The sequence below is a fragment of the Rhinolophus hipposideros genome, assembly GCF_964194185.1.
Source record: "Rhinolophus hipposideros genome assembly, chromosome: 8".
Taxonomy (NCBI): Eukaryota; Metazoa; Chordata; class Mammalia; order Chiroptera; family Rhinolophidae; genus Rhinolophus; species Rhinolophus hipposideros.
This window is the reverse complement of record NC_138054.1, coordinates 30,915,971-30,931,619: the sequence shown is the minus strand read 5'-3', so window position 1 is coordinate 30,931,619 and position 15,649 is coordinate 30,915,971. Positions and strand designations below refer to the sequence as shown.

General features: G+C 39.3%; 1 protein-coding gene across 1 annotated transcript in view; it reads left to right on the top strand.

Annotated features, from left to right (window-relative positions):
* CLCA1 (chloride channel accessory 1) overlaps nucleotides 1-10,726 on the top strand; it is a gene marked incomplete at its 3' end in the record, with an annotated part of 31,043 nt that extends 20,317 nt beyond the window's left edge. The window contains exons 9-14 of the mRNA XM_081056173.1: nucleotides 1,424-1,530; nucleotides 3,512-3,727; nucleotides 4,308-4,569; nucleotides 6,350-6,520; nucleotides 8,659-8,898; nucleotides 10,338-10,726. Coding sequence (XP_080912299.1) covers nucleotides 1,424-1,530; nucleotides 3,512-3,727; nucleotides 4,308-4,569; nucleotides 6,350-6,520; nucleotides 8,659-8,898; nucleotides 10,338-10,726 — 1,385 coding nt within the window. The remainder of the gene's footprint in view (nucleotides 1-1,423; nucleotides 1,531-3,511; nucleotides 3,728-4,307; nucleotides 4,570-6,349; nucleotides 6,521-8,658; nucleotides 8,899-10,337) is intronic.
* Between the last annotated feature and the right edge of the window lie 4,923 nt (nucleotides 10,727-15,649).

Below are 15,649 nucleotides of genomic sequence, written 5' to 3'. Positions count from 1 at the left end.
CTTCTAACTCCCATACTGTTGTTAAAATAGATCATAGGACATATGGTTAAACCAGATCCCATTTGACCCTGGCTTCTTTAGCAGGACAGGTGGACACAATTTATTTTTATGTATATTTTTCAGTTAGGGTCAGCATTATGGATATCAATTATCATGTTGACTTGCCTTCTGGGGCTTAGCATGATAGGACTCTTTACTCCTAATACTAGCTGTCTTAAGCTGGATTTCCTAGAAGCAGAGCTTGAGACAGGGATTTGGGTTGCATGTGAGTGAGGGAGAGCTCTCAGGAGAAAGGGAGGGAGGGAAGTAGGATAGGGCCGGGGAAGAAGGCTCGGCACAGATGCCCAGTGGACTTGGAGTCTAGCTGAAGCCTGACCCCACAGGGGGTCTCTGGATCCAAAACTGCATCACAGACTTGGTCCAATCTTGAGGCAAGAGGGCTGGCCTTTTGTACCCCTGTGTCCATTAGTCAGTGGCTGTGGATTGTCAGGGCAGAGCAGAAGCGAGGGGGCATGCTATTTCTCTAGCTTGGGCGACCCCTTTTGGTAAAGCAAGTTTTTTTGGAAAAGAAGCCAGCTAAATGCCATTAGCAGCTAACAGAGCAGCTGGGGAGAGATGCACTCACCTGGATAAGAGGATCTAGGTAGAGGACCAATAGTATTAACAAAATACTTTCCTTAGACTCTGGATGGCGTTAATACCATGTTTCCCTGAAAACATGGTATTCAGGGAATCATATTAAGGTCTCATATTAAGTTTTGCTCCAAAAGACGCATTAAGGCTTATGTTCAGGGGATGTCCTCCTGCAAAACCATGCTAGGGCTGATTTTCTGGTTAGGTCTTATTTTCAGGAAAACATGGTAGTTTAAAGTGCTTCCACATCAACCATTAGTTACACCTGTTCTAAATAGGCCAAGCCTGTGAGACCTGGTGTATCTAATTTTTACAGCATATTGTACTTTTCTATAACTATCCCTCATCAGGTGTTATTTCCTGATGTTTGCACATACACATCTTTTTTGATTTAGGAGAAAAGTCAAGCTTATTAAGATTATGCCTAAAATAAGAATAAATCAATAGGTTTAGAGTGAGGCTTAACGGATTCTCTCATATAAAAGTCCATGACCTCTAAAACTTGAATTTTGTGATATTAGTTTTGGCCTGTCAGAGGTTCATGGCTGCTTTGCAGATAGTTGAAGTAGTCATACAACCGAGATGTTGCTACAGCTAATATTTAGTAGGATTAAAAATTAGTATGAACTTCTGAGGTAATCTGGACACCTATTTGATGTTGATCTTTTAATACTATAATAACACAATAGAATATTTTTTTGTTTGTATTCTGCTAACTTAACAATAGCTAAAATGTTGCAAATACTTGCTTTCTAAGAAAATAACTTCTGATGATATAATTGAATTTTAGGAGGTTTACAGACATATGCTTCAGATCAGGCTCAGAACAACGGCCTTATTGATGCTTTTGGAGCCCTTTCCTCAGGAAATGGAGCTGTTTCCCAGCGCTCCATCCAGGTAAGAGTTCTTCCTCTTTGGCTTTTCATGTTTGTAAATAATTGTAGCCAAGAAAGAGAATTTAATGGTTAAAAGTTTTCAGTTCTTCCAGTAGTGAAATAAAATTAAAATAGAAGTTTCAGCCTGATAGTAGACCTTATTCCTAAAATGCAACACTACTCATTTAAACAAGGCAGTTAGTCTTTACTTGTTTGGAAACAATACTGAGTGATTTCCTCATAAAAACCAGCAACATAAAATATAATAGGTCCAAGAATTCTTTTTTTAACATCTGTTAAACACCCATAGCAATATAATTGGCTCAGAATTTTCTTCAGAGTACATTATCTCAACACAAGTTTTCTGGGACAAGTGTTCAGGGATTACTTGCTCTATTTTTCCATTACCTCAAATTCCTGATATTGGCCAAGATTTTCATATAATGAATGGAAAGTGCTTTGTACTGTGAAAAGCCGATGGTGTCAGTCCTAGATCCTGGTGCTGGGTCTGTCACTCACTCTGTCACTGTGTACAAAAACTTTATCCCTTGGGGCCTCAGTTTCTCAGTAAGATACGAACCAGAAACCTTCCACAAGCCCTTCTGGTTCTAAAATTTCAAGAAAACCAAATTTTCTTTCAAAAGTCTTGGTAGTATTTTTTTTTAAATGCTCTTTTCTAATAGTTGCAAAAATTACTCACATGAATTTTTAAACTAGAGAGAGTAAACAATCAGCACTCATATCTATGTGAATTATAATTTCTATTGTGGAAGTTTGGATAAAATTAAAGGAATATGAGATGTCAAAGCCAAATAATGATATATTTCAAAGCAACAGGCTTTCTGGTCTACTGAAGTAATAGGTCCAAGAATTAGTATTTATTCAGTCAAAGAAGAAAACAATTGTACTTACTTGGGTTATCCTAGTTCAGATTTAAAAAACTAAACTAAAGAGCCCAGTTTGGAAATGGGAGGAATGTATCTTAGGAAAGTAATTAAACTGATGAAAGGACGAGTTCAGTCAGGCAGTTTCTGCCCATTATTTTTGTATTTAAGAAACCCAACAGGGAGAAAGATAGAGAATGAGTGTGAGTCATACACCCACCTGCCAGAAGAATCAGATCTAAGAGCCCTTTGCTTTCTCCATATCCAAGATCATAATCTATCTATGGAACTAGACAGTCTGGCTCTATGATCAGGCCACCCTATCTTCTAATAGATATCAACTTAAGGACAGTAAATAATTATCCAGGCAATAATTCTCAAAATCACACTTTCTACAAAAGTCTTATTAGCACTTCCCCACCTCTATCTCTGTTCCTCAATGCCTTCGTTCTACTCCAAACAACAAGTCAGCCTTGGCTATTGACTTATTTCTTTCTCCTCACAGAAACTGCAATAATAGTCAACCTAACAACTAGTATTTGCAATTCAAACAATCCATATGTGGGTGAAAATAAGTCCTAGTCAGTCCCCTTAAAGGTTTGTAGTCTAGTAAATGAGATGAGTCTAGTAAATGAGTCCAGTGGATATAAAGCAAAAATACAATGTGAGAATGTTTAAGGACTGATAGAAACAAGATTCCAGGGGGGCTCACAGGAGGGAGAGATTATTCTCAGCTGTTAAGTGAGATGGACATCAGAGAAAGCTTCACGGAGAAAGTGACATTCGAACTAAAGTTTGAAGGATAGGAGAGAGGCTTAGACAAATGGAGATGGCCACACAGACTTCTAGGAAAAGCAGAGAGTGAGATAAAGTCACAGAGTCAACGAATCAGGAAGCTCATTTGGGGAAGTGGTCTGGTTTGGGCCTAGGAATCAACATTGTGGAAACTAAAGTTCGAAAGGTAATTTAGAATTAGATCATAATAGGTCCTAAATACCAAGGACTCGGGCATCACTTAAGGGTTTTTAATGAGGAGACTGAGAGTTGGGAGAATAACAGCAGAGACTATGTGATAGGTGCTGTATCCTCCAGAAAATAAAGAGTTGTTTTTCTTAACAGCTTGAGAGTAGGGGCTTGACCCTCCAGAACAGGCAGTGGATGAATGGCACAGTGACGGTGGACAGCACTGTGGGAAATGACACTTTGTTCCTCATCACCTGGACAGTACAGCCTCCCCAAATCCTTCTCTGGGACCCCAGCGGGAAGCTACACAATGACTTTTTAGTGGACACACACGCCAAAATGGCCTACCTCCAAATCCCAGGCACTGCTAAGGTATGAACTTACCTATTTTCCTTCTCGCAATTTGTCAAGGTAAAATAAGGTTTTTATAGAATAACCATGGCTTTTAAAATGGGGGTTGATTGCTAAAAGGAGAGTCCGTATGACACAAGAGAGAAAACCAGGGAAAATCTCCATCCAGTGGAAATCGTTCAGGATGACAACAAATCAAGATCAAGGAAATTGGTGATATTTTCTCTGGGTTTAACGAAAAGGCGAACCTTCAAATTACACAGCAGTCAAGATGCAACCTGATCCTTGAAGCTTCAGGATGATGAAAACTATTTCCTCTACCTCGGGAAACCATCAATTTGAACCTGCCCTTGATAAACCAAGGCAAAGATAAGGACATGGCTTTCAGATTTCATTTTCCACAACTAGGATTTTCTTGACAATAGGAACTGTGTAGTTAGTTCAAACATATCAAAGTTTCCATTGGCTGAGAGTATCAAAGATCATCTTAGATATGTGTATAACATGCCTGTGTCATATAGGCTCTTCCTATAGGTGGCACTGAAGTCAGGTCTCTGTCCCCTAGTTACTAACTGGACATGTCTCTGTTTGTTTTGGTCAGGTTGGCGTTTGGAATTACAGCCTGCAAGCAAGCTCGCAAACCCTGACTTTTACTGTCACCTCCCGCGCATCAAGTGCTACCTTGCCTCCAGTTACAGTGACCTCAAAAATGAACAAAGACACAGGAAAATTCCCTAGCCCTATGGTAGTTTATGCAAAGATTCACCAAGGATCCTTGCCGATTGTCAGGGCCAATGTCACAGCCCTGATCGAATCAGTGAATGGAAATACAGTTACCTTGGAATTATTGGACAATGGAGCAGGTAACCACCCAAGAAATTGGAAAACACATCTTTCTTTCCAAAAAGCAACCAGGGAACAGCAGGAGGACATGGTCTAGTGAAGACACTTAGAAGTAGGAAGTCCAGCACTGGGGTCTGATTGAGAGAGTTCTCCGCTTCCCCATAATTCCTGTTTTTCAAAATGTGGAGAAACATGAATAGGTGCTCACATTTAGTTTCTGCAAAGCCCAAATAAATTAGTGGCTCAAGCTCAATAGGCTCATTGACTCTAGGGAGTTGTCACAGCGTATTCCACACTCCTCAAAAAGGGAAAGAGGAAAATTAATAACTATCTTGTGTTTTATATGAAGAATACATATATATATGTATATGTGATAAAAAAACAGTGAATCTTTAACTTTAAAAAATATTATAGTCATATAATATATATGCCGGGGTGCCAAAAAAATGTATACACATTTTAAGAGATGTTATCTATGTATTACTTTTTGAAGTTGAATTGAATTACGGTAGCAATCTGTAGTATGATGTTCACTCAAAAGATGGTGTTAATCAAATGAACGTTAGTGTCTCACCATGCGACAGGCAGGACAGTCAAAGAAAATGGCAGAAGCACCGTTGTCATTCGAGGACCACAAGATCATTTTGAAGTGGTATTTAAAATTCAAGAATGTTTTGGAGGTACAGTGACAAAGGAGGCGTGAGGATGCAATAAAACTTCCAACATGCCTAACAATTGCACGCATTTGTGATAAGTTTGACACACATGGTACTATGTGTGAAGAAATTGAAATGGCACGTGCAACAATACAAGTGGACACTTTGGCTAATGTCGCTCAAGCAGTAGTTCGCCATAATCAGAAGTATCTGGACGCTGGTGGGAACCACTTTGAGCACTCTTGTAATTGCAGAAGTCAAATATGACTTGTATTCATCTTTTGTTTTTGGTGTATATTGAGTATTATAATTTTAATACAGTTTTTTCCTTTCTTAAAATGTGTATACATTTTGGGGCACCCTGTGTGTGTGTGTGTGTGTGTGTGTGTGTGTCTTCATTTTTATCTTCATCACATACTTTTGAGATATTATTATCCCTACACAACAAATGAAGAAACTGAGGCTTTCACATTTAGAAAGCAGCAGACGGATTCAAGTACAATTATATGTAACTCCCATATATATGCAGAGTCTATATTATCTTGTCCCCAAAGTGAAAATCCTGCCAATGATTTTTGTAATTAAGAAATCTAACAGGGAGAAAGAGAAATAATTCTACATTTCATTTTAAGAAGAATTTGACTACTTATGGTAATGCAAATAATATCAGAACAAATTCTGTAAAGGAATTTCCTACCTAAATCTACCCTGGGGAGAAGTCATGAATTTTTGAAAACTAATCATATAACATTTTTTTTCTTTCCCGTAACATTCAGCAGTTCTATTCAGTTCAACAGATACATATTGAGTAGTTACCTTCTGCTATGTTGGATGTAACAGAGACACATGACAAGATCTCTGATTTCAAAAAGAAAGACAATAATTCAGGAAGATAGGATGTACACATATAATACTATATAAACACACCACACACACACACACACACACACACACACACACACACACGCACACACACTTGTAAAAGAAATAGACCTCATCCTAATACAGTCAAATCCTAAACTCTTTTGCAAATAATGCTGGATTCTTTTTGCTTTGAAAATTTTCAACCCACACATGAGTTGGAAATATACAAATGCCCAGTTACTTTTAGAATATTCATTAATGCCTTCATTTCCTTGTCAAGGTGCTGATGCTACTAAGGATGATGGTATATATTCAAGGTATTTTACAGCTTATGATACGAATGGTAGATACAGTGTAAAAGTGCGTGCTCTGGGAGGAGTGCACACAGCCAGACGGAGGGGAATGCCCCAGCAGAACGGAGCCAGGTACATACCTGGCTGGATTGAGAATGGTAAGTAATCTGTAATGACATCCCTGATTTAAGTAAAAGGTTTGGGATTGAGAAGAAACCATTAAGCCTATGGGGAGAATCTGCAGGATTAAATCAGGGTTTCTCAACTTTGGCACTACTGACGATTTGGGCCACATAATTATTTGTTATGGAGGCTGTCTGTGCATTAGGATGTGTCACAGCATTCCTGGCCCTACTCACTACATATCAAAAGCAGCCCTCGCAGTCATGACAATCACAAATCTCTCCATGGTCCTCTAAAATCATCCACTGTCCTCTAGGGGACAAAAAAGCCCCCAGATGATGACCATTAGATTGAACGTAACTTTTTACTGAACTCAGTTCAAATTCTAGTCCTTGTCAAATAAATTATTTTAGGTAATCTCTTTGTGCTTCACTTTTCTCAGTTGTTAAATAGGGATAATAATGGCTACTACTTTGTAGGATGGTTATGAGGAATAAACAAGGAAATACACCTACCGGTAGTAAGCTTGTTGCTGGTAAACAGCAAGCGTTGAATAAACATTTATTATTATCTTTAATGAACATTTTGTAATGAAACTCTTTCCACTGATATAGGCATTTCCATAGAATCAAAAAAAAAAAAAAACCAAAAAAACAATTTAGGGCTTATCTACATCAACATAACCATAAGGCTCCTGTCTCCATTTCTTCCTTTCTCTTCCTGCTTAGACCAGGGACAACAGTAGATGAATCTAATACCAGCTGGCACATTGAGCGCATGCCAGCATGTGGGGAAATTACTCTCTAAGAAACAGTCCTACACGACTCTTAGTTATAAACACTTTCTCCAGACTAAAGCTGAAATTGGGATCAAAACTGAGTTCTGATGGCTTCTGGGACCTGTTTCCCATCAATCTCCACTCTGTCTTGGGCAAGGTTTTTTCCTAGCATTGCTGTATAGTAAGAACAGCTCCTCCATAAGCTTCCCACTGAGCTCTTTACTTGGGTGTATGCTCCATAAAGTGAGGATTCTAAGACATGTGGTATCTCCTCATGTAAAAGTATCATAGGAAAAAAATGCTTTAAAAGACACCATTGCTTACAAAGCTCTTTCAAATACTTCAGCTTATTTTATTCCCATTTGTCCTTCTTTTTGAGTTAGGGGAAGAAGGTAGGAGGGGTCTGGTTTAATGGCTCTATCGATCCTATGCTTAGTCTTTTACTTATGTTAGTCCATTCCATTTTCCTAATTATCCCATTTTAAAGATGGGAAAACAGAGGCTAGATAAGATATTGGTCTATAACTAATAGTGGTAGCCCCTGGCTTGGCTTTGGGAAGCTATGTTCTTCCCTCCATACCTTGATGATCCTTCACACCAAGAGAGACGGTCTCTATTGGTGAGTCTAATACGACCCCTACTGAACCTGCTAACATACCCACTTCATCTTTGCCCAAGACCAGATTAATGGGTATGAAGACCAATCTGTCTCTAGAGGCAAAACTTTTAAGGGCTAAAGAAGTAGAGTTTATGAGAAAATAAATTTGCTACAAGAACTAGGTTTCCATGCATTCACTGAGAAAAATCAGAAGTCTTGGAAAGCATAAAATCTGAGAATCCCTAACACAAAACATTTTATAGGAAACTATAATCTAATAAGAAACATATAATACAAACATAGAGAAAGAGAAAAAATGTACAGGATTAATAAGTAAGGCAATGCTTAAATGTCCAGATGATTAATTACCAAGTAAATAGAAAAGATAATGAGATCCACAATATTATTTAGGGGAAGAGACTTCTTGAGGCAGTCTGAGGTTTAAAACGGAGATAGTATTTGAACCGACCTTGTGGACGGGTAAGATCGGGATAGACTAAAAGATGGGGAAAGAAGCAATTCCAGGACAAATGTCATGAAAATAAATTATGAAAGTTAATCCACTAAATATCCAGGAAATGTCTGTGAAATAAAGAATTGTGGTTCTCTCTTTCCCTTTTTCCCTCTGGTGCAAACGGATATGAGACCTTTACACCCAACAGTAAAATGAATTTTGTGAGTGGGAGGGATAAAGGAGAAGGGAGGAATGGGAAGATGGCAATCCAATAACAAAACAGAGAGAAGTGTACCCATTTTGTAGTGCTGCTTCCCCTGTACTCAAGAAAGTTTTCATGTAGGTGAAGTAAAATGGAACCCACCGAGACCTGAAGTTAATGAGGATGGTCTTCAAGGCGAGAAAGTGCGTTTCAGCAGAACAGCCTCGGGAGGTTCGTTTGTGGCCTCCAATGTTCCTAAGGTTCCCATACCTGATCTCTTCCCACCTTGTCAAATCACCGACCTGAAGGCAAAAATACAAGGGGAAAGTCTTATTAGTCTGACATGGACGGCTCCTGGGGATGATTATGACCATGGGAGAGGTAAGTTCGATGTCGTGTGGAACCTGCAGAGGAGTTGAACCACTAAGCAGAGATGTGAGGTGTGAGGCAGGCAGGTGTTTTGTGCTGCATGTGGAGGCCAGAGGCAGGAGGATCTTGAATGTCCCCTGAAAGAAAAGGGGCTGAAGGAGGGTGAAATGGGTAAAGGGGTCGGATATATGGTAATGGATGGAAACTAGACTTTTGGTGGGAAGTACGCTGTACAGCATACAAATATTGAATTATAATGTTGTACACCTGCAACTTATATAGTGTTATTAACCAATGCTACCTCAATAAAAAATTAGTTATAAAAACAAAAAGATTTTAAAATGAGAAGTAGAGAATCTGAAAAACTGGCCTACTTTAGGTATAAGAGGTTCCAACCAGGAAAAGGCAATCCTCAGTTTTTTTCCTTGCCAAAGTGTCCCTCAACAAAGCTTATTTTTAGTAATGAGTCCTGGAGCGGATTGGGAATAGAGCACAGATATCTGTGGAGAAGAGCTGTCCTTTGGAAGAAACCTGTCCAGCTATGGTCTGTGAACTGCAGCAATGGCATCACGGGAATGCTGCGTAGCGACCATGGAACTTCGGGCCCCATCCCAGACCTACTGAGGCAGAATCGGCATTTTAAGATCTCTGGGTGATTCATATGAACATTAAAGTTTGAGAAGCACTCATACTAACAGTTTCTGATAGGTTGATTAAGTAAGTAGGTAAATCTAGTGAAAATATCCTTGGCATTGGTAACAGGATTCTCAAGTAAAAGCCTCTGTCCTACCTAGGCTTTCTCTTCTGAATCCACAGCTTTATCCCACTCCTGCGAATGTCTTCTCTGCCTCCTTTACTTAACTGAGCCTGAACTTTTATTGGAAAATGTCCTTTGTTCTCTAAGAGTCTGCTCTTTCTCCCAATACCCAAGTACCACAAATGGGGAGAAATATCATCTAAGTTCCCCTTTCCAAATTAGGCCATTACTCCTATGGTCTCATGTTTTTTTGTTGTTGTTCTTTTTAAGAGTCTATCTTATGCCCTTGAGCTATGCTATCCTTCATCCCCTCTCTTCACTGTCATCTACAGTCTCACCCAAGACAGGCACCTGAGTCACAATACTCTCCCCTCTTACTTCCTAAAATCACTCTGCCTGGTGGCAGAATCTGAAAACTCCTCTATAAATCATTGAATAATAAGCAGTAATTAAACCACCCCCTCTCTTAGCCAAGTGCTAGCTAGACCCAGAAATACTGACCGAGCCTGATTCCATTTTACATTTATCACTCTGTCAAGATACACAAACAAGAATGTGAAACGATACTAAGGGTTGTAAAAATGGACCATCAGTTACTTATTCATTAGCACTTTATGGGAGGGTGTTTCTAACAGCCTTTTAAAACTTCTCTAAGACTAGAGAATTATGTTACTTCCTTTTTTTTTTTTTTCAGCATACAAGTACATCATCGGAATAAGCACCAATATTCTTGATCTCAGAGACAAGTTCAATGAATCGGTTCAAGTGAACACTACCGATCTCATTCCCAAGGAGGCCAGTGCTGAGGAAGTCTTTGTGTTTAAACCAGAAGGCATCACTTTTGAAAATGGCACGGACCTCTTCATTGCTGTTAAGGCTGTTGATAAGGTCAACCTGATGTCAGAAATCTCCAACATTGCACGAGCATCTTTGTTTATTCCCCCCCAGACTCCACCAGAGACACCTAGTCCTTCTCTTCCTTGCCCTGATATTAATGTCAATAGCACCGTTCCTGGCATTCACATTTTAAAAATTATGTGGAAGTGGCTCGGAGAATTGCAGCTGTCCGTAGCCTTGGGCTGAGTTTTCATGAGATAAATAAACCATCCATCCTTCTTTTGAATATAAAACTTTCTAAAATGTATTTTAGATTTCCTGTAAGGGGCAAATTAATCAAATAAAATGCTAAACAACTGGATACATATGTATAAAAAACTGTCCATTCAAATCCAAAAGTTTAATCCTCATTCAGGCATTTATAATGATTTTGAATACTAGAAAGAAGGGGTGCTTGCATCAGTAAATGGAAGCATGTTTTAATTCGATTTAAGGGGCTTTAGTGGTTAAAAGGAACATGTAATTGCAAATGATAGATGCCAGAAATGCCCAACCAGGTCAAAGTATTTAGATAAAAAGCATGGCTTGTTACAGAGAAGATGTGAAGGAACATCACCAGCGATGTACATTATTTTCTCTAGATTTAGGCAAGGATAATGCATTCAACGAGGTGATTGCATTGTAGAAATAACAGCATGATGAAGGCTCCACAGGCATAGAAATCTATGTTCTGTGCATAAAATTATGCGTTGGTGATGATTAAAGTCACCGTGGTGGGAGATGAGGGGGGAAAGGTAGGTTAGTGCCCAGTGTGAAGGGAAAGTGATTGAGAAATAAACATTTTTGTACCAGTGTTCTCTACTAGTGCCTTAGATGCCTTTCCTTATGTTATGTAATGCAATTCGGTTCATTCAACAACACGTATGAGCCGCCTACTATATTCCAAGCCTATGCCAAGTCGTGAGTAGAAAAAGATAAGTGAAATTTGGCCTTTTTCCTGTAGGCAACAAAAAAACATTTAAGGATTCTTTTTTTTTTTTTTAATTAGGAAGCAGATATCATCAAAGCTATGCTTGAGAGAGAAAGGGGACTTTGAGGACCACATGGATAAAGGTGCGGGAGGCTAAGTGCATGACAGATGAAAGGGGAAGGAGGGAAAAAAAGGGGAAAAGGAGCCGAACAGACTTAGCAATATGGCAGTCCCCATCAAGAACTAGTCACAGATGCCAGTGCCTCCGAGGGAAAGTATTCTTGTGAACGGTGTTTCAACCTCTCAGTTTCGTTAGCATAATGAGTTCAAGATGGGGGTGGCTCTGTGCTTGAAAACAAAATATCTGGGAGATTGTTTCTACATAGACCCCAAATTTACTTCTTTATTTATAGGTCTTCCTTAGTTCAAAATAGGATTTGAAGCACCTTAGAGATACATGCAATAAACATAACAAAAAATTAAGAAAATAAAGAAATGAAGCAAATAGATAATAAAAACTAGAGGAAGGTTCGGTATATCCAATGCCTCATATAACGTTCTGTACAACTGCAACAGCCAGGTCTCACATTTTATCTTGAGCTTCCAAGCAAGCAGAACAAAGGAGATACAGAAGAGTAACAAGTTGAACAGAGTCTACCATGAAAACAAACCAGAGGCTCAGGAGGAGAATGGCTTTTCCTACTTGAGACCCACGTGAGGTTTCATCTGCAGATCTTCAATACATGAGGATACTGGGTTAGTAAGCCTAAGCAACATCCATATAATAACCACAACAGTTTAATACAGTGGTGATCACAACATTCTTTACTGTAATCACACTTTCTATGGTGTCACAATGGAGTGACACCCCAGTGTTGTTCAGGAAAGACAATTATGCAGGGGCCCAAACAATGCAAGTCTAGCAAGCAGCTCTTGAGTTTGCACCAAAGACAAGATCTGGTGTGAATGGACTGCATGTCCTTTGGGCCATTTTTTATGACTAGCTTTTTCTTATGCACAGGTTTGTTACAATAGCCCAGAAGCAGAGAGTTCTGAGGCTAAAAAGACACTGACTCCTAAAATTCAGTCTTGTTTATTGAGGGCACTTGTTTATCAGGTATTTTGCCAACCCAATGGACAGAGAGTGAGATTGAAGCCTTCTTCTGAAAGTTATGAAACCAAACGAAAGCACATGCCTAACTAGAGGGCCGCTCACCTGCCCCAGGTGTACAAAGGAGTCTGAGGCCCCCAACTCAGCCCCATAGAACAGGACTGCCATGGTTTTAGCCTGGACAATTTCTAAGTCACTAATTGAGATTTTTAAATTTCCTATTTGGGTGAACTCAACGGAATGTGTCTTGGGATACAGTGAGGAACTACACAGGAATGTATGATGTTACTTCAGAGAAATGAGGTAAATGTCAACATACAAATAAGACAGAAAGTAGAGAACAGCAAAGGAAACAGTCTTATGTACTCTGGGTTATAGAACAGCTTGTTGCAAAATGGATCCTGAGTGTCACATGTGATAAAATAAACCAAAATTTCGCTTTCTGCCGTCATTATCCCACAATGACCTTAGTTTTTTAAGTTTCTGATAGATTGATTAAATAAGTATGTAAATCTAGTGACTATATCCTCGGCATTGGTAACAGGATTCTCAAGTAAAAGCCTCTGTCCTACCTAGGCTTTCCCTTCTGAATCCACAGCTTTATCCCGCGCCTGCGAATGTCTTCTCTGCCTCCTTTACTTAACTGAGCCTGAACTTTTATTGGAAAATGCCCTTTGTTCTTGAAGAGTCTGCTCCTTCTCCCAATACCCAAGCACTGGGGATGGGGAGAAGTATTTTCTAAGCTCCACTTTCAAATTAGGCCATTACTCCTATGATCTCACGTTATTTGTTATCGTTCTTTTTAAGCTTCCATCCTATGCCCTTGAGCTATGCTATCCTTCATCCCCTCTTACTGTCATCTATAATCTCACCCAAGACAGGCACCTGAGTCACAACACTGTCCACACTTACCTCCTGAAGTCACTCTGCCTGGTGTCAGAAACTACATGAAAAAGTCTATCAAAATTTTAGCCTCAAAATTCCTGATCCTCACCCATCTACACTCAGCTTTAGCAAACTACTGGACTGGATCATGAAAAGGTGCCTTTTCATAAGTAGAAAATGGGATGATATTGGCAATTCCACATGGTTTGACCTAATGCTTTCAAGGCCACTATCTAGACATTGTAATGACCTGCAGCAGTTCTACCAATAAAATCTTAAAATACAGTGTCTTCCTCTGACCACAGCCTCCTCCGAGTTGTTCGGTTACTACCCCACTAAACTGGCTTTCTTATTTCACGACGACCAATTATCATTTGATTGTCTTTTTTTTAACCTTATCCATTATCTCCTTCCCTATACAGCCCTTACATATCTTGGTGCGTCCCTTCAAATCCCTTCAACTCCCTCATCAACTTTTCTTTTTATTACACCTGCCCCCAAAGTCCCTAGCTTTGCATTAAGCATATCGTCTGTGTACTTGAGGCATTCATTTATCCATTTAGCAAATATTTTTAAGTACACATTGTGTCCCAAATAGTGTGTTAGATGCAAGGATACAATGGGTAAACAAGCCAGGTATGGTTTCTGCTCTCAAGAACTTTATAACCAGTCCACCGATAAACAGGCAAGCCAGCAGTTAACACACAGTAGGTAGGCACTATTTTAGGGGAAGTATCTATTTTAAGAATCCATGGTTTTGTAGCTAATTCACACCTGCTGTCTGCCAGAGGAAGTGATACTTCCACTTTCGTGATGTCTGGCTCTAAGTATAAAATAAGGAGGGAAAAACCAAGTGAAAGAAAAGAAACAAAATGACCCTAATCAAAACTTCACTTCTCCAAATATTACTGTATCTTACATGTTGGGCAAAATCTACTGCCAGATTCATACTGGAGTAATCCTAGGGATCTAATTATTTCATTTTATTCACTCAACAATAATCTGGTGATGTCAACACCAGCAAAAGAATGAGAGTGAGAGTGAGAGAGTGAGAGAGAGAGAGAGAGAGAGAGAGAGAGAGAGAGAGAGAGAGAGAGAGAGAGACACTTTAAGCACTATGTTTTCTTTTTTTAAAATTATACTTTAAAAAAACCTACCTGACATATAGCCTCAATGGATTCTACCTACCCCCAAATAATTCTACATGGTTTCAGACTTTTGAAGAAATGCTGAAATGTTTTCAAAGAACATGCTGTTAGAGGGATTCATTAAAATAAAAAAAGAGAGGCTAAATCAACAAAAATGTTCAAGGAGGCTTCTAGTAAAATTTCACAGAAAGAGTCAAATATGACAATCGAGGTAAGAACTACACAATGAGGACAGGAAATTCACTAGAAAGCCTAAGCAATGCATTGTTATTGTAATTGAGAAAAGTCTGGCACCCAATGCGGAAAGTGAAACATGATAAATTGTTCTTCTGAGCCTATTTTACCTGTCATAGAGATAAACCTTTTCTTAAATTTCAAAAGTAATTCCAAATCCATTAGGAAAAACACAGAAAGCATGTGAGGGGCTGCAGAACAGACGGCATGATTCAAACAGCAGAGGGCATTCCAGGCTCATGCATGATTCAGGCAGGCACAGGACAGACAGCAGCTAATCCTACCCACAGGGGTCAGCTGTAGGACCCAGGGAAGCACCTTAAGGATCCAGGCAACCAGCCTAGAGCAAGGTTTCTGAGGGTTGGAAAGCAGAATACCAACACTACCACTATCACCCCACCAGCTGGGAGTGAGGAAGAACTGTACCGGGAAAGAAAGGTGAGCAGGGTTTCAGGGCTTTGGCCAAGAAGAGACAGGTGTTACATTATTACCATCATTATTTGTTCTATTATCTGATATTGATAAGAGCCAATATTTACTGGGTTTTTACTAAGTTCTGCTGGGCACTAAGTGCTCTATATACTCACATTCATACCGTCCCCTAATATTTGAGAGGCCCGGAGGCAAAAGAACAAATGGAGATTCACACACCATGTATATAATTTGCAAATATTATAAAACAGACTAATAAGCTGTTAAAATGTGTTATTTCCTATCTTGACCAAAATACCTTCATAATAACTTAGAAGGCTAGGTTCAAACCTAAAATTCTTGAACCCCTCACATGCTGGAATATGGCAGCCGAGAAACAGATGGACCAT